Source organism: Lynx canadensis, chromosome B2 (assembly GCF_007474595.2).
Source record: "Lynx canadensis isolate LIC74 chromosome B2, mLynCan4.pri.v2, whole genome shotgun sequence".
NCBI classification, from domain to species: domain Eukaryota; kingdom Metazoa; phylum Chordata; class Mammalia; order Carnivora; family Felidae; genus Lynx; species Lynx canadensis.
In genome coordinates this window covers 113,307,499-113,326,802 of record NC_044307.1, presented here as the reverse complement: position 1 = coordinate 113,326,802, position 19,304 = coordinate 113,307,499, and the positions used below count along the sequence as shown (strand labels likewise).

Here is a 19,304-nt window from a genome sequence, read left to right as displayed (position 1 = left end):
TTTGTTATAGAGAATTTCATATATATTTCAAGTTAAATCTTTTTTTTTCAATATGAAGTTTATTGTCATATTGGTTTCCATATAACACCCAGTGCTCATCCCAACAGGTGCCCTCCTCAATACCCATCACCCTCCCTCCCCTCCCTCCCACCCCCCATCAACCCTCAGTTTGTTCTCAGTTTTTAAGAGTCTCTTATGTTTTGGCTCCCTCCCTCTCTAACCTTTTTTTTTTTCTTCCCCTCCCCCATGGTCTTCTGGTAAGTTTCTCAGGATCCACATAAGAGTGAAATCATATGGTATGTCTTTCTCTGTATGACTTATTTCACTTAGCATAACACTCTCCAGTTCCATCCACATTGCTACCAAAGGCCATATTTCATTCTTTCTCAAATTAAATCTTATGATTGACTCATGATGACAAATTCTTTGAAGAAGAGTATAGAATACTTCCCAATGCTTATTCCCCAGGGGCAATTGTACTATAAATTAGCCCCTAGTTTTCTTCCCTCTTCTTTCCCATACTTTCCTTGACCCTGTGTCCCATGTTCTCAAAAATCTTCAGATGCCAGTTCTCCCCTCCTTCATTCATCTTCATCCCTTCCCCCAGTGACAGTACACCCCTTAGCCTGCCAATAGCTCAGGTGTCCTGAGACAATAGCCTCAGGTGTCTCTGTCCTGACAAATCCTTCCTGTAATTCTGCATGACCTTGTGGCCAGTGATTACCCCCACCCTTCCATTTCTCCAGGCTTCTTAAAAGAAAATACTCTATACTCACTGCTTTTCTTATTCACCTCTTAATCCTTCCTCAGTTGACTGCAACCCTATGTTACTGATACATTCAAATCAGTTGTCATTCTCCAGAAAACATTCATTCATTCATTCATTCATTCACTTACTCAACAATTATATATTTGTTCACTGATAAAATCTGACATGGCTCCTGGACTTAAGGAGTTGGTTGTCTGAGGTGTAGACAGACATTAATCAATAGTACAAGTAAACACTCATAAGCTATGACAAATGCTATGAGGGAAAGGGACAAGGTATAAAGAGAACACTTAATAGGAGGAGCTTGGTCTGGTCTAAGGGTCAGAAGAGACTTCTCCAAAAAAGTGACATTGATCTGAGCAGTGAAGGACAAGTAGCATCTCACCAGTTAAGAGGCCCCAGGGTTAGGGAATACATTCCCAGCACAGCATATTCTTGGCACCATATCCATGAAAGGAGAAGCCACCTATGCTAGTCCTGTCCCAGTATTTCTCACTCTACATTTTAAAACTCTTAATTATCTGTATCCTTCTACTCAAATGCTCTACTCTCCCAGTTGATAAGATCTCAAAGGGCCCTAGATCACATACATCTTCTTTGTTCTTTTCATTAAGGGGACTTGCACAGGTCCTATCAAATAGCATGTTCTCAATAAATATTTATTAAAAGAACAAATGAGTATTATCCATGACCCTCTAAATGCCAAATCCAGTGAACATGTTTTTTATTCTTAACATATCTCTCAGTGGCATTTAGTTGGTTGATCACTACTTCCTTCTGATTTTTGATATAATCTTCCTTCAACACCACCTTTTTTCCAGGTTCTCCTCTTTTCTCTCTCTGGTTCCCATTTATTCATTTACTCCTTAATTCTACCAATGACTCACCACTTTGCACATATTCTTTGGGGGATCTCTTCCATATACAAATGGTTCCAACTTCCCTCCACTGGATCTCATTTCTTCACTTCCACTGTGGACCTGACTTCTGAGCTATAGACTCATGTAACAACTGTTTGTTGGTCATATACACTTATATGCCTTACAGCCATTTCAAAGTCAAATAGGAAAACCAACTCATCATCATTCCATGGCCCCCATCCCAATGACAACAAAATAAAATGAGGTCAAGCTCCATTATTTTACCTCAATTCATGGTATTACCACCCATTTAGATACCCAAACTAAGGGGTGGTTATCCTTCTGAAGAGGTGGTTATCCTCTCTTTACACTGTTCATCCACATCTAATCCTCAAGATCAGACAGTTTTAGCCCCACGATATTTGTCTAATCCTTTTCTTCTTCTTCAGCCTCTTGACCACTAGCTTAGCTCAGACTTTCATCATTTCCTCTAGATGCCTACAACCACCTTCATAGAATCAATGGCAACAAACCTAAAATATAAATCTGATAATACCATTTCCCTGCCTACAACTTTTTGGATTTTGGAGGCCAAAATCCAAGTTTCTTAACATTGCATGTAAAGCCCAGACTTCTGTTTGTTTCTACAGCCCCACCTTTCACCACTTCCTTCTGTGAACTTTACTCTCAGGGAACCACAAAGTGCTTGTGGTTCCTGCACACAGCAAACATTTCCTTGCTCTGTGCCCTTGTACTTTTATTGTAATAATCTCATTCCTGGATAACATTTTCTCATGCCAAAATCCATCCAATAATCCTCAACAATCTAGCTCTCCCTGGATTCCCCAAGATGAATGAGATATTCCTTTTACCATGAACTTTCTTGTAATACTCTATGCAAAGCCCTACTGAAGTACAAGTGTTTGATCATTGTCAGTGTAATAATGCCTGTGTCTTCCCTTCTGTGAGTTTCATGAGAAAAAGGACCCCATTTTGCAGAGCACATAATGGGCTCTCATGAAAAGTGCTTATAAGGAGGAAAGAAAAATGGCATTTATTCATTCAACAATCTTCTATTTTGGCTTCAAAATATATCCACTATTTTACATAGTGATAATTAAAGTGGAGCTATGGAGAAAAAATAAAGCATGTAAGGGCATATTACATATTGATATAGGGGAAGGTGATTACTGGGAAGATGAATTTGGCTGAAAGACATGAAGGGAGAGAACTGGCCATGCAGATAGCTGGGGAAAGTATGGAGAGCCTGAGAAGGGAACATGCTTGATGGTTTTGAAGAAGAGCAAGGAAGGCGATGTGGTTGGAGGAGCTTGAATGAAGTAGAAGATAAGGCTAGAGGAATAATGGAGCAGAAGTGTGTCCAGAATGTGACAAGTCATATGGTTATTATAAGCATTTGTTCTGTGTGAGATGGGAGCCATGAAGAAGATATTTTATTGTTTGAGTGGGCACAATTTTGTTTTAATATAATTTATTGTCAAATTGACTAACATACAATGTGTAAAGTGTGCTCTTGGTTTTGGGGGTAGATTCCTTGTTTCATCAGTTACAAACAACACCCTGTGCTCATCCCAACAAGTGTCCTCCTCAATGCCCATCACCCATTTTCCCCTTTCCCCCACTCCCCCATCCACCTTCAGTTTGTTCTCTGTATTTAAAGGTCTGTTATGGTTTGCCTCGCTCCCTCTCTGTTTGTAACTATTTTTTTCCCCTTCCCTTCCCCTATAGTCTTCTGTTAAGTTCTCAAGATCCACATATGAGTGAAAACATATGATATCTGTCCTTCTCTGACTGACTTATTTCACTCAGTATAATATCTTTCATTTCCATCCACGTTGCTGCAAATGGCAGGATTTCATTCTTTCTCATTGCCAAGTAGTATTCCATTGTATATATAAACCACATCTTCTTTATCCATTTATTAGTTGATGGACATTTAGGCTCTAATTTGGCTATTGTTGAAAGCACTGCTATAAACATTGGGGTACATGTGCCTCTATGCATCGGCACTCCTGTATCACTTGGATAAATTTCCAGTAGTGCTATTACTGGGTCGTAGAGCAGTTTTATTTTTAATTTTTTGAGGAACCTCCACACTGTTTTCCAGAGCAGTTGCACCAGTTTGCATTTCCACCAACAGTGCAAGAGGGTTCCCATTTCTCCACATCTCTCCAGAGTCTGTAGTCTCCTGATTTGTTCATTTTAGCCACTCTGACTGGTGTGACGTGGTATCTGAGTGTGGTTTTTGATTTGTATTTCCCTGATGATAAGTGACGTTGAGCATCTTTTCATGTGTCTGTTGGCCATCTGGATGTCTCCTGTGGAAAAGCGTCTATTGAATGGGTGCGTTTTGAGAGCTCCTGGAGTGCGTTTGTAGGGATGTGTGAAGTGCTAGAGAACTGCAGGATGATCTATAAGAGCCAACATTTATACTCACCAAATTCTTTCTTCAGCAACCACAGGACCACGCAGCTACAGCTCAGACATAAGAGCCCACAGACATAGCTTTTGAGCTAATTTTATGTGAACAGGAGCAAATTAATCATTTTCTCTGAATCAATACATTCTTGCCTACAGCACTGTATTATAGGATTTAAGAGAATAAAATATTTGAAGGGAAATATCATGACAAGTAAATTCTCTTAATTCCAAATTCACAATAAATTATGAATGAACATAATTCACTTTCCCTTGCCTGCTTTTTGGTCCAGTTACTTAACCTCACTCAAACAGTTTCTACATCTTGAAATGGTGGTAATTACCCTTTCCTCAGTACTTTTTTGGAGGTTTAAATGAAACAACAAATGTAACTTATATGCTACTGAGCCTATCATTTTATTATTACTGTGTAATATCTTAAAAGTTTTCTCAAAAGGCATTTAACAATTAAGATCTGGACGGCATATTGAAATCTATCGTTTTAGTATCATATCTGAGGGTTTGATGAGACAATGTATGTCTAAAACTATAATGGAGACTGACATTTAGTAAATAATATATCTTATTATTATTATTATTATTATTATTATTATTATTATTATTGTGCTAACACCACAGAGTATTATATCAAGGCATTTTTATGAATAAAATATAGATGTCATATCAGAATTCAGCACATTTTGTTAATAGTTTGGCTGGAGGGGCAGAGGGAGAGGGAGAGAAAGAAACATAAGCAGACTCCACACCCAGAGCAGAGCTCGATGTGGGGCTTGATCTCAGGACCATGAGATCATGACCTGAGCTGAAATGAAAAGTCAGATGCTTAACCAAATGAGCCACCCAGGTACCCTGGTATTTTTTTTTTTTTTAAGAAAAGTGACTGTCCTGTTACCTAGGAATAGGAACTATGTTGACTCTGGAATAAAATAAATGACTTATTTACCCATTAATCAATGTACAATTTCCAATTAATCATCTCTATTCAATGTCTTATAAAGTGTCCTAAAGAGAGATGTGAGATTATTTATACAAGAAGAAAATTAAGGTGGTCACCTACAGGTAATCTAGTCACCTGTGACTAGATTTGTATCACATTACACAAATGTTTATTTAAATATTTGTCTTATCTGACATTAAGTGACAAGGTAATTTGGAGGAGGAATGTTTAAGGAATTCCCCTTCATTTTTCCAAATTAAAAAAAAAACTGACCATTTTGAGAAATACTGACACTAATTTTGCTTTAGAAAAGCCCAGGATGCTGAGCCTTAGAGGTTGTGTAGGAAAATAGAGATGGTTCAAATGGGTTCAGAAAGCTATGATGTTATATTCCTTCAGTTCCCTTGTTAGATTTTACTTATTGTTAATCATGGACTATTACAAACATTTAAAAAATTAAAGTTAATAATGTAACAGACCTACACGGATTCACCACCTGCATTTAATAATGTTAACATATTATAATATTTGCTTCAGAAATATTTTTGAAGAGATAACACTTCCTTTATACATACTGCTTTCTTTATACAATTGTTTCTTAACTTTAACTTCCTGCTTGCTTTAAACTGGTCTGCCTCAAGTTATTGGATTAAAGGGCCTGAAGGTGTGTTCACCTCTATTTTGAAAGTACATGTGTTAAAACAATAGACACTCAGGGGATACCTGGGTGGTGCAATCCGTTGATTGTCTGACTCTTGGTTTTGACTCATGTCATAACCTCACATTGTGAGTTTGAGTATCAGGTGAGTGTGAGCCTCAGGCTCTGTGCTTGGCAGTGTGGAGCCTTCTTGGGATTCTTTCTCTCTCCATCTCTCTCTCCGGCTCCCTGTCTCTCTCTCTCTCTCTCAAAATAAATAAACTTAAAAAAACAAAGTAGATTTTTTTAAATAAATACACTCAGAAGGCATTAATCTGGCCTTTGAAAAAAATGGAATTTTAACAATTCAAAACTGCACAAAAGAAAAACATGATATGGCTAACAGTCAAAATCTGGTTAAGTAGCACAAATTGACTAATATTAAACTGTTTTTGCAACAACCAGAGGATTGGATCATTAACCATTTTTGCAAAGTTCTCACATTCTTCAAAGCTTCACAACTGTTTTACCTTTAATGAAGCTTATTAAAACATTAGACTAAAATATTAGAGATTTCTAATGTTTCTTTTGAAATCTACAATGATTCATGCCTTTAGAAACATCCAGCTGGGCAGCGGGGGTTTTCCTATCACCTGACACGCATTTCTTAATGAATTAAATATTTATTTTAAAATTTCCTAAAATAAACAGACTATTTATTTTTATTTTAGAGAGAGAGAGAGAGAGAGAGCGCGCAAATGTGAGCAGGGGAGAGGGGCAGAGGGAGAGAAAGACAGAATCTCAAGCAGGGACCACACTCAGTGTGGAGCCCAATGCAGGGCTTGATCCCACGACCCTGGGATCACGACCTGAGCTGAAATCAAGAGTCAGACACTCAACTGACTGAGCCACCGAGGTGCCCCTAGACAGACTCTTTAAGAAGTATTTGTTCTACAATAAAATTGTATGCGGTAGCCACTTTCTAGAAAAAAGGAAACAATAAAATAGATAACTTTCTTTTTTGCTTTTAATTTAGAACCATTAAAGAAACATAATGAGTATATACACTAGAATACTTTAAGTATTTTGAACTTTTATTTTAAGTTTAAAGTTTATTTATTTTGAGAGAGACAGCCCACATGTGCATGCAAGTGGGGGAGGGGCAGAGAGAGAGGAAGAGAGAGAATCCCAAGCAGGCTCCACACTGACAGTGGGCCTCGAATGTGGGGCTTAAACACAAACTAAGTTTACGACCTGAGCTGAAATTAAGAGTCAGAGGCTCAACTGACTGAGCCACCCAGCACACCAAGTATTTTGAACTTTTAAATGAAAACTTAAAAAAACACCATTTGCACTTAAAAATGGTTAAGATGATAAATTTTGTTTTCACCACAGTATAAAGAAGCACCATTTGACTCAATATTGTTTCCAAAAAACTTCAGTACAATTTAAATCTAAAGTGTATATGTGAAATTGCTTATAAAATATGTTTATTAATTTGTTTTGTAGTGTATAATCTTATGTTTGTTAGCTTTTGGGTGTGCACCTCACTTTTCATTTTCTTTGGATTAGCAATTCTTTTTCTTATTAACTCCATTTGATATCTAATTTGTGCTGTAAGACATAGTCTCAAGATGAACTTTTACATGAAATTGAACAAATATTCTAATACTTCTAACAAAACTGAAATCCCCTACTTGCTTTAAAGTGAAACTAGGGGCACCTGGATTGCTCAGCTGGTTAAGCATCTGACTTCGGCTCAAGTCATGATCTCATGGCTTGGCTCATGAGTTCGAGCCCCATGTCGCGCTCTGTGCTGACAGCTCAGACCCTAGAGTTGCTTTGGATTCTGTGTCTCCCTCTCTCTCGGCCCCTCCCTGACTCATGCTCTGTCTGTCTCTCTCTCAAAAATAAATAAACATTAAAAAAATAAACTTAAACTAAAAAGTATCATAAATTAGACTTAATTTTGTAGTAACTATGTTCACAAAAGACATTTTAAAATTACCATACATTTTCTATAGGCTAAGAATTTATATAAGACAGGAAATATGTTTTTAAGAAAAAAAAATAGTGTCTCAAGTAGAGAATTATAAATTAAGAAGCAATGAAATTCAAATAAAAATGGCTACACAGGGATGCCTGGGTGGCTTAGTTAGTTGAGCATCTAACTCTTAATTTTGGCTCAGGTCATGATCCCAGGGTCATAGGATTGTGCCCCACATTTGGCTCTGCACTGAGCATGGAACCTGCTTAAGATTCTCTCTCCTCTTTCCCTCCCATTTCCCTCTCCCTCGCTCATATGCTCTCACTCTCTCTCTGTCAAATAAAAAAAAGCTAAGTAAAGTTAATCTTATTATGCTGCTATTAACTTTTTATAAAAATGTCTTATAAATAGATAACTTCCAGAAATGTTTGCATATTTTCACCTCACCCTAAAAAAATCACATTATGAATAAACATCTTAATCACATATGGAAGAAAAATATTTCAACACTAATTCTGTTTATCTGCCAAAATTCAATTATGAAAATAATTTTGATTTCTCAGCATAAGTCAGATCTCTTCATAATATTATACCACATATTAAACTGGTCTTTTCACTTGAGGAAATGGTAAAAACTCATGGGAGACATAACATTTTAAGCAAATAAAAGAGAGGTTGTTTTATTTGGAATGCTAAATAAAATAGCAAATTAATAGACTATCAAAACTTGTTTGGATGGGTACCTTTTACTAGAGCAAAATCATTTAAATTTTTTTTAATGTTTATTTTTGAGAGAGCGAGAGAGACAGAGTGTGAGTTGGAGGAGGGGCAGTGAGAGAGGAAGACACAGAATCCAAAGCAGGCTTCAGGCTCCAACCTGTCAGCACAAAGCCCGATGCAAGGCTCAAACCCACGAACCGCAAAATCATGAATCTGAGCCAAAGTTGGATGCTTAACCAACCGAGCCATCCAGGCGCCCAAAAAGCAAAATCACTTAACACTTACCAATATAAGCACAGAACTTCCTTGAAAAATTAGCAGCAGCAAGATTAGGGAGTTCAGAAGGGAGACTTTTTTTTATGTTCAAGTTTTTATTTAAATCTAGTTAGTTAACATATAGTGTAATATTAATTTCAGGAGTAGAATTTAGTGATTCATCACTTACATATACCACCCAGTGCTCAACACAAGTGCCCTCCTTAGTACCCATCACCCATTTAGCCTATCCCCCCTGCCCATCTCCCCGCCCGTAACCATCAGTTTATTCTCTATATTTAAGTCTTTCTTATGGCTTGCCTCCTTTTTTTTTTTCTTTCCCCAATGTTCATCTGTTTTGTTTCTTAAATTCCACAATAAATGAAACCATATAGTATTTGTCTCATAAGAGAGACTTTTACATATATTAATGTAACATATGGTTAGGGAAAAATTACAAATCAATAGGTAGGAGGAGAATTATGTAATAAACCCTATTAGGTTAGATGATCTTAATTTGGAAAAAATTAGTGCAGGTATCCAATGCATAATAAACATCACAATAAGTTATGATTAAAGAGTTAAAATATATAGAAGTTAAATAGTTAAAGGAAAAGGAAGAAAATAGACTGGTTTATCAAACTTCTGGGTGATAGATAACTTTCTAAGCTTAGGAGCAAAATATTTATAAAAGATACGTAAATATATAAAATATGTGTGTAAAATATACAAACATGAATATGAATGTAAATATAAATATGATGTGTGTTTTTATATCCATCCAAAAAGAAAAATAATGATATATTTGGTCAAAAAAATTTTTTTAAATGCACGCACACACACACACACACACACACACACACACATTAAGTAAAAAATGAAAATAAAAAAAGAAAAAAACCATCATTGATATAAAAAGAGAGTAAAAGACGGCAGGAGAGAAAATATGCCAGAAAAGCAGTTATTATTTTCAAAGAGCTCATGTAATCTGATATAAAAAATATGCCCTGACTGATCCATGCAAATGGGCAAAGGATACACAGAAAACTCAAAAGTGGCATTACAAACTGAACATTACATGAATTTATATTCAATCTAAAGGCAAATAAGGAAATTCAAAATATAAGAATAAAATATTTTTAAACTATTAAAATAGCAAGTATTTAAAAATACTTGAAACGCTAATAAGAAATGCTTATATAGAAACAGGTCCTCAAGTTTTTTCTGGTGAAATTTTAAACTGTTTCAATCTTTTCAGAAAGCAAATTGGCAATATGTACCAAATGTTAAAAACATTGACATCCTTTAAACCAGTGTTTATTTTTAGAAATATATACTTTTAAAGGTCCAAAATAGGGGTGCCTGGGTGGCTCAGTCAATTAAGCATTGGACTCTTGATTTTGGCTCAGGTCATGATCTCACGGTTCTTGAGTTCAAGCCCCCCATCGGGCTCTGTGCCAACATCGAGGAGCCTGCTTGGGATTCCCCTTCTCCCTTTCTCTTTCTCTCTTTCTCCCTTTCTCTTTCTCCCTTTCATCCTTTCTCTGCTCCTCCCTCCCCCTCTCAAAATAAATTTAAAAAAATAAAAAAATCTTTAAAGGTCCAAAATATGGAAAAAAGATATATTCAGGATATCATCAAGACATTATTTAGTTTTTATATCATATATATATGTAAATATATATTTTTTAGCCCTAAAGCCAAACAAAGACAGCTTTGGTATCCAGTAGCAGAAAGGCATTTAAGAGTTAATAAGCTAATTAAACAATTGTTATGGAAACTATTTAGTGACCTGAGAAAGGTTTGGTATGGTAAATGGGAAAACAAAGAATATCAAATGATCTGCATACTACAATTAAAACTTTAAAAAGTTTCTTAAATAGGGGAAAGATGGAGGAGATACAATGGTGAGTACACTGGAAAGGCAGGATTCTTGATACATTTTTTTCTCTTTTCCAAATTTCTATTATGTTATAGGACTTTTATAAACAAAACAATCATTTAAAAATCACAATTATTAAAATTATGAATCAATCTAAGAAAATATACCTATGCAGGGTATAAAAATATCAAAATACTTTGGCCATAACAAAATTTTAAACACATTTGATTATCATTGAGAGCAGATACTTATGAAAATATATATAATTGTTTTGTTCACTTGCATTATGCGAAATTGTTCTTTTTCATAAACTCTTAGCATCTTCCTCTTTTACATTTATAAATTTAATTCTTTTAATTGAAAATAAATAATTTTAGGGGAGCCTGGGTGTTCAGTCAGTTAAGTGTCCAACTCTTGGTTTTGGCTCAAGTATGATCTCATGGTTTGAGAGATTGAGCAAGGAGCCTGCTTGGGATTCTCTCTCTCTCTCTCTCTCTCTCTCTCTCTCTCTCTGCCCATCCCCTGCTCACACACACACACACACACACACTCTCTCTCTCTCTCTCTCTCTCTCTCTGTCTCTCTCAAAATAAGTAAATAAACATAAAAAAAGAAAATAAATCATTTTAATACACATATTTTCACTTGTTAATTTCACACTGATTTCTACTATGCATTCATAGCCATTTAGTTTAACTTGCTTCATATTTATTTATTTTCCAACATTTTATATTTATAAATTTAAATGATTATTTATGAAAGCAAAGCCTTGGAGTATAAGATAAATATTAAGTCATCGAGTAGTGTCTCCTCATGGATTTCTGTTATAAGAATTAATGTTTCGTGGGGGGGAAATAATTTTAAGGTACAACAACAACAACAACAACAACAAAAATCACAGTTAAGAAAATGAAAAGCTATAAAGTCATATGCTTAAAAGAAAAGGAAGACTGAACCATTTGTATTCAAATCACACCCTAAAATATGACATAAATGACATGAATTGTATGGAACCTGAATCTCACCAGAAAGTAGATTCTGTGCTACACACTATCACGTAAGTGGATTTCGTGGTTCCTTGGCTCCTTTCCTTTCAGCCATTTGAAAGCGAATTCTTTTTCAAGCCCCAACATTTTAGCTATTACTTCAAAGAGCAACCAGTATGGATGTTCTCTCTTGTTTATTTATACTTGTTAAAACTGTGAGAAGTTGTTAGAGCATTCAGAAAACTCCTTATAGTTGGCTGCTTTTTCTTTCTATATATCAGAGTCCACTTAATGTTAGACTGAAGGATTACAGTAACCAATGTATGTTTTTATGTATTACCTCAATTCATTCAGAATTTCCTCAATGTGCAATGCTGCTCTACTCATTCAGCATATGGTTGTGGAGCCAGGCTAACTGGTAATTGTTTTTACAACGTTCCAGAGAAATAAAAAGTATACTTTTGAATAAAGTGTTAAATAGAATGACTTAACAGCAGTTCTAAATTCCTACTGGTCTTTATTTAGTTGAAAGTGAGTATCAGCTTTGAATAAACTGAAAAGGCAAGAGAAAGGAGGAAAGGCCTCATTTTCTCATTGTTCTTCAGTGTATGAAAAATGGAAGTGTACTGAGCAGTCGATGCAGTTATCTGGAACAACTCTAAAATCAAAAGGATAATTGTGGATGAATTTGCCTTCCACAGGGAAAACAAAGAAAGCTTTAGCTCAAACATCTTTAGACATGGCTTTTAAGGAGCCAGGTCATCTAAACTATTTCAAAAGTTTTTTCAGTTGCTAAGAATGCAACATGTTATTAGAGGCAATACTTTTACTTACTATATGTGCAAACTAGTATGTGAATCTAATACAGTGAATCTGTGCATTACATTTATGCTCATTAATAGGCTTCAGAATATGCTTTATTACCTCAAGTAGGATTTAAAATGATTAATTTTTAAAAATTTTCTGAGAAGTCAAATTTTATTTATCTGGTGCTAAGTCTCCAGGAAGGAATTGCAAAATTGTTCTTAGGCCCAATCTGCACTGATTTCTTTCTTCTTTTCTTTTAGGTTAAAGTTAGTTAACATAGAGTGTAGTATTGCTTTCAGGAGTAGAATTTAATGATTCATCACTTACACCCAGTGCTCCTCCCAAAAAGTGCCCTCCTTAATGTCCATCACCCATTTAGCCCACTCCACACCCTCCTCTCCTCCAGCAACCCTCAGTTTGTTCTCCATATTTAAGAGTCTCTTATGGTTTATCTCCCTCTCTGTTTTTATCTTATTTTATTGTTCCTTCCTTTCCCCTATGTTACTCTGTTTTGTTTCTTAAATTCCACATGAGTGAAATCATATGATAATTTGTCTTACTCAGCGATCAAAAAAAATGCAATCTTGCCATTTGCAACAATGTAGATGGAACTAGACTGATTTCTAAAGATTAATTTGGCAAAAAGTGGAAAACATACCGAAGAGTGTACATACACATATACAGACATATAAGTTTCTAAAGTGAGCTTTGAGGGAAAAAAAAAAAGAAAAAAGAAAAACTCCAAACTTAAACAGATCCCTATCCTGGAAGTATCAAATCCAAAGTTTTCTGGCTGGATTTACTTGCTGATTTCTCTACAGGTGAGCCTTCCCTGGCTGTTTGCATGGTTGACTTTCAACATGTAAATCTCAGCTCAAATGCCTACTAACTTTTGATTGCCTGCGTGATAATCAAGAGAAAAATGAGAAATGGGATTCATAAAATCCCTAAGTTCTGACTTCAGCTATTAGCTTCTACCGCACCAGATTTACAAAAAGCAAATGATCAGCTTAATGTAATCCTTAAGTGATAAGCAATGGAAGAGGGAGAGAAAAGCAAAGGATAGCAGGACTCAGAGCCTGCATAATTGAATAGTGATTATAGTACATGCAGGAAACTAGAAATAATATTTTACATTATTTTCATTCCGGCTTTTCCCTATACACACATCTCCATTTTTATTTTTAGTGTTTTTTTGAACAATTCAGATTTTTTTAATGTTTATGTATTTTTGAGAGAAAGAGAGCACGCACACGTGTGGACATGAACCGAAGAGGGTCAGGGAGAGAAAGGGGAAGAGAATCTAAAGCAGGTTCTGCACCGACAGCAGTGAGCCCAAAGTGTGACTCAAACCCAGGAACCATGAGACCATGACCTGAGCCGAAGTCGGACGCTCAGCTGACTGAGCCGCCCAGGTGCACCACACCTCTCCATTAGAACATAAAATCTTTGAAGTTTAAAATCAGTAATTATATGTAGCCTCCTTAAATTTTGAAGTATAATGCAAGTAAAAAGAATATATGTCGTTTATATGCAAAAATCTTCCAGTCAGTTATGTAATATAATTACTCTTCTAAAATGAAACAGCAAATAACCTGCATTAAAACAGTTACACATATAATTCACTTCAATATTGTAAATGTTACCGTTCAGTGATTTTCTGGGCAAAGGTTAGTTTTCTCACCTTGCACTTTGGACACTTCTGGGCATTCCTCTGCCCATGCTCAATTTCACTGGCCCAGTGACGCAACAACTTGTCCCCTTTTTTGTACTCCTTGCAGTTAACACCTTCATGCCAAGGAGAGTGGCACTTAAAACACCAGACGAATTGGCAAGTGGGGCACTGGATCTGTATAAGGAAAAGTACCATTAAGCACTGGTAAACATATTGACAGTTCCTAAAAGGATAAGAATGATGATGCTTGAGGAGATTAGCTTGAAGGTTATAATCTGTCCAGACTTAAAATATTACCCCGCTGTAAGATTACACTACAATGAGATGTAACTGTTCTATTATTAAAGGAGGAAAGAATTGCTTTGACATGGATGGTAAGGCTGTTTGTAGACCATACTGGAAATAAACATTGGGACATTCTGGAAATTATTTTGGCTTTAAGAAAATCTTCTAGATTGAAGCACAGAGTAAGAGCTGAAGTCCACAATGCTCTGAACCTACAAACTAGGCTGCTGCCCTGAAATTCACATTTTCCTTGAACCAATTTCCCAGGAGTTTCCATTGCTATTACCAATGGCTTTATTAACTTTTATAAAATCAAAGCCCCACAGATGCTCCATCAAATGAAAAACACACGGGCAAATAAACTACTATACCAGCATTTACTAGGTAAATGCCATCTAAAATAAAGGACATGCCTCATTTGCTATTAATCTAAGGGAGGTTAATTATAAAATTAATACAAAGGATCCTATTAGAAATATATCTGTATGGTGATCCTGTGGCCTGTACCTAGGAATCCATCAAAAAAATGTCTTTGCATTTTCACTATGTAGAGGTATATGTGAGAGTATGTGTTTACGTTCATTGAAAATATTTGTTTTCCACTTGATATGGAAGACATTTTTCTTACTTCCTTCATTTTGAATGATAGTGAGGTGTCCCATTCTCATACAGTATTTCTGGTGTTCACTCTCCAAGAACATATAGGCATAATTTGAATTTCTCAGCCCTGTTGGATTAAAGTGAATAAAATGTCTCAATATAAACAAAACTGATAACTATTCTCCGTGCTCCTGTATATTATTTCACACAGCATGAGTGAATTTACTGACTACACTTTGAAAACTAGTTAGAATTTCTTTTGGTAAACTGCTGACAATATCTCTGCTTATTTTCTTGGCAAACCACTTTTTTTTTTTTTTTTACATCAAAGCTTCCGATATAGAGATTAACCAAGGAGAAATTACAATCACAGATCTTATAACTCAAAGCACTGCAGTTTTTACTAATGTCAAGAATAGATAATATTCTTCCTATGTAAACATGAAGTAACAAAAGTACTTTTGCTTTTAATTTATATCAAAACAAAATGTTATTTTGTCAGAAAATTTTAAACATCATCTATTTATTTATTGAAATTCTCTTAGGTATAATATTTATACCGCTGCATGACATGAAGTATTTATTTTTACCTCCAAAATAATGCTACAAAGTAGATAGAATCACAAGTTTATAGATAAGGAAACTAAGGCTCACAGAGATTAAATAATTTGTCCAAAGTAACGTAGCAAGTTTGCCTTAAGAAGAAATTTAAACATAAGTTTGTCTAGCTCCAAAGCCAGCAAGAAAGAAAGTATTCTTTCTTCAGCATTTGAAAACAAAAAAACATAGAAGTCAAAGCCATGGTTAAGCTATTCAGTAAGTCAGAATTCTTCATGACTACCAACAAAAAGTGAATGTTGAAAATCCTTTTCAAAATTTTATTTACAGAAATGAGGAGACTTCTTGGTTATAAAAAGGAGGCATGTTGCTATTTAGCCATTTAAAGTAATCATTTTTGCTTTCTCTGGTCATTAAAGTTAAATAGTCATTTTAAAGTAAGAAGAATGAGTTGAAGCGGGTAAACTCCAGATAATAAAACAATATAAAACGATCATCTCCCCCTTGTCATTGAACAATGAGGAATAAATGTAAATATCACATGAGGCGTATGAATGTAACTTTCTCATGTAATGAATGAAATGGGGAAGAAGTCAGAAAGACTCGTTTTTCCTCAGGTGTCTGCGATTATCAGGAGGACTTGAAGATTTAAGTAAATCCCCTTCTATTCAACATGATTCATAATTTTAAATCACTGACCTCTAGCACTGTCAAATAAAAAAAAAAACAACTTCTTTGCTTTTTAATCAGTCAGATTGTGTTTATGAAATGAACAGAAGAATGAATGAAATGGCACTTTGACACCGGGATTAACTCTGTGGATGTCAGACATCAAAATGGTTCAAGGATCTTTGTGACCAAGTGCTAAACTATCACCCCTATGGATCCCTAATGAAGACAATTAGAACCGTATGACTCTCCTAAGGTACCAGAATGATAAAGAATCTGATACATGGGTGTCTACACCAGGGACTCAGGCTCCCAACTTTGCATAATAAACAGCTAAGTCCTGTGGCAATCTTCACCAATGCGAACTCGGTGGCAAACTGTGAAAAGAGTTTCGCAGCAAGCTCTCAAATGAAGATGAATAATTTAAATTCAGATCCAACTGCTTACTGTCTCTCACTGAAAACATTAAAATAACTATTGTTTTGCTCTGAAGTAAGATAATAAAAGGATTAATAGTCAACCCCAACAACACTGTTGTTCTATATTGTCTACATGCTAACTGTTTGGTCTGAAGATGCCTTATTCATTGTGACCTTAACCATATTCAAAATCGGCCTTCTATAAAACACAAACGGACATCACTGCTGCATCTTCTTCCACTCCTTTTTTTAATACTTCTTCCTCCACATGAAATGCTGTCTTACAACCACAGCCCTTCCACACGGAGTGCCTGCCTTCTGAGTAATTATATTCATGCAGAGGCCACTACATTCTATCCTTTCTGTCCCAAGTGTGGTTGGAGGGGCAGCTACATCAGCATCGCCTGGTAGTTTGCTGGAAACAAAAAAATTCATGTCACGGCCCTTACCTACTGAATTAGAGCCTGTATTTTCACAAGGTCCCCTGGTGATTCACATGCATGCTAAAGTTTGAGAAGCTCTGCTCGATGCCATCTGACCCTGTATCCCTGGTCACAACTGATTACAATAGGGATGAGTCCCTCAGCAAACACATGTATCCACTGGCTGGCAAGCAGTCTATGGGGTGGCTGGCATGAGTTTGTGTAGCCGGGTGCTCATAGTTGAACAGAGATTAGGCAAGACAGATTTATTCTCTTGAGGAGTGAAATGGGGATACACATAAACTTTACCTTTGCTGTGAAGACAAAGGTGAGAAAAGCTGAGTGAGCACAGTGCAGATCACAGAAGGGAACAACGGACATTCAAGTCCAGTGACGCAACAGAAGGGCTCTCATGCAAACAGAAAGAGTGCCCAGTTCTCTGTATTTTCAGTGGCTGCTGAGGCTGCTTTCCTGCCCTTCCTTCTTCCTGTGGAGCTTGCAGGAAACCTTGTTAACTCAGGTAGCTTGAAAGAAAGTATATCTCTGTCTCTTGTAATTGGAGAAAGTCCAATGAACACAATCTGTCTATTGAAATCTTATCCGGATCAAATACGACTTGCTTGAAGATGTCTTTCCTTTTCCTCCCAAAGAGATTCAGTGTCTCTTTTACAGAACTCCCATTAGACATGTAGATGTCTAATCTCCTTAACAGGCTACAAGTTCACTGAGGACAAAGGATGTCTCAGGCATCCTGTATTTCCTGAGATAAGTAACATAGAACTTCTGGCACATGGCAGGCACTCAAAGTTATTTGTAAAATGAATTATTTTACACACAGGAAGCACTACATATTGGGTAACATTAAATGAATTCAAAGAAAAATCAACATATCTATCTAATTTATGACTAATGGCTGAGATGGTATCATTATTTCTTAGATTACTAGATGATATTTACTAAATATTTTATCCACATGACATTTTACTGAGCATCATGATCATGATCAAACTCTCCTGCAAGAGACAGGGGGCTGCAAGTGTTTTAAGAATAAAGTTATCAGACTTAAGAATCTTGAATAACTTGTCCCAGAATCCATGAAAGATTAAAAAACCTTTATATTACATTTTTGACTTTTGAATTCCTTTAGTTTTTACAGAAATCTGGGCTACAGTGACACTCAGATGACAGGTTAAACCCATCTACTTGCCCTCAGCAAATGGTGTTTTCTCTTGACAGTCATACCAAATAAAAAAAAAAAAAAAAAACCACAACATAAAAAGAGTTCAAAACCAAAAGGCACCCCAGAAACATCTTTCTTTTTTGGCTGAAATTCTATACACTCCTATATATATAATTATTTTAAATCACAAAATCATTACTTACTAAACATAAAATACTAGATAATCTCTGTGTATAAATGCAGCATTGCAAATATGAGCTAACTCAGTTTTCTAAGAAGAATTTGTTTTATTAGAACTATAGGTTAAGACAGATAATAATAAAACATATTCATCATTCATTTACCCATTCAAAAAATATTTATTGAGTACCTTCAAGTAGTAGGTACTGAATGTACTGATTTTAGGCACATAAAAAAGAATGACAATACTTATCCTCAAGGAATTTACTGAAGACAGACAGATACAAACCCAGAGAGCTATAAAACGGTGTCACAACCACTAAACTAGAAGGTTGGACAAGTGGGTGCCATAGCAAAGGTGTTTCAGAGAAAGCTGGAAGAGTAATGTTCAGAGAGAATGTGGCCTTGAAGGTTGAGTGGAATGTGTCTGAGGCAAGTGGTGGGGTAACACTTCTGGCAGAGGGCACATCCTAAGCTATCACAGAGGCTGAAAGCACCCAGTGCATGGGGGGAAATAGCAAGTGTTCCAGTATGGCCCAGAGATGTCACCTCAACTGGTTCAATCCTCAGCCTTGCTGAAATGTCTAATAAACAGAGTCCACTCAGTCTTACATTTATGCTCCTATACTCTTGATGCGTCTCTCAAAATACACTGTGGTCCAGAACTTGCTTACATGAAACATACAACTTATGGCTTTGTCCATAGCTTAACATGACTTAAGTCTTTGTCAGACTAGGCTGTGCCCTGAAGAAACTGATCAGTATAGAAATAATAGAGAAATGGCATGGTTATAAAAAGTTTTATGATAAGACGGTTTTCTTGAAGACAAGAAGATTGTGAAGAAGTACAGGGTACAATAGAGAGGAGAAAAGTATTCGATGCGTGGCTTCAAATACTTTCAAGGAAGCACTATTTGCTCCCTTATATGATCAAATCCTAAAGCAAGAGTGGCAGGTTCTCCACATGGGGAAAACATGGCTTGACTTCTTGCCTTGATTCTTAGTCTGTAAGATTA

General features: G+C 35.9%; 1 protein-coding gene across 1 annotated transcript in view; it reads right to left on the bottom strand.

Annotated features, from left to right (window-relative positions):
- RNF217 (ring finger protein 217) overlaps positions 1-19,304 on the bottom strand; it is a 133,279-nt gene that overhangs the window by 24,664 nt on the left and 89,311 nt on the right. The window contains exon 4 of the mRNA XM_030317105.1: positions 13,985-14,149. Within this exon, the coding sequence (XP_030172965.1) occupies positions 13,985-14,149 (165 nt within the window). The remainder of the gene's footprint in view (positions 1-13,984; positions 14,150-19,304) is intronic.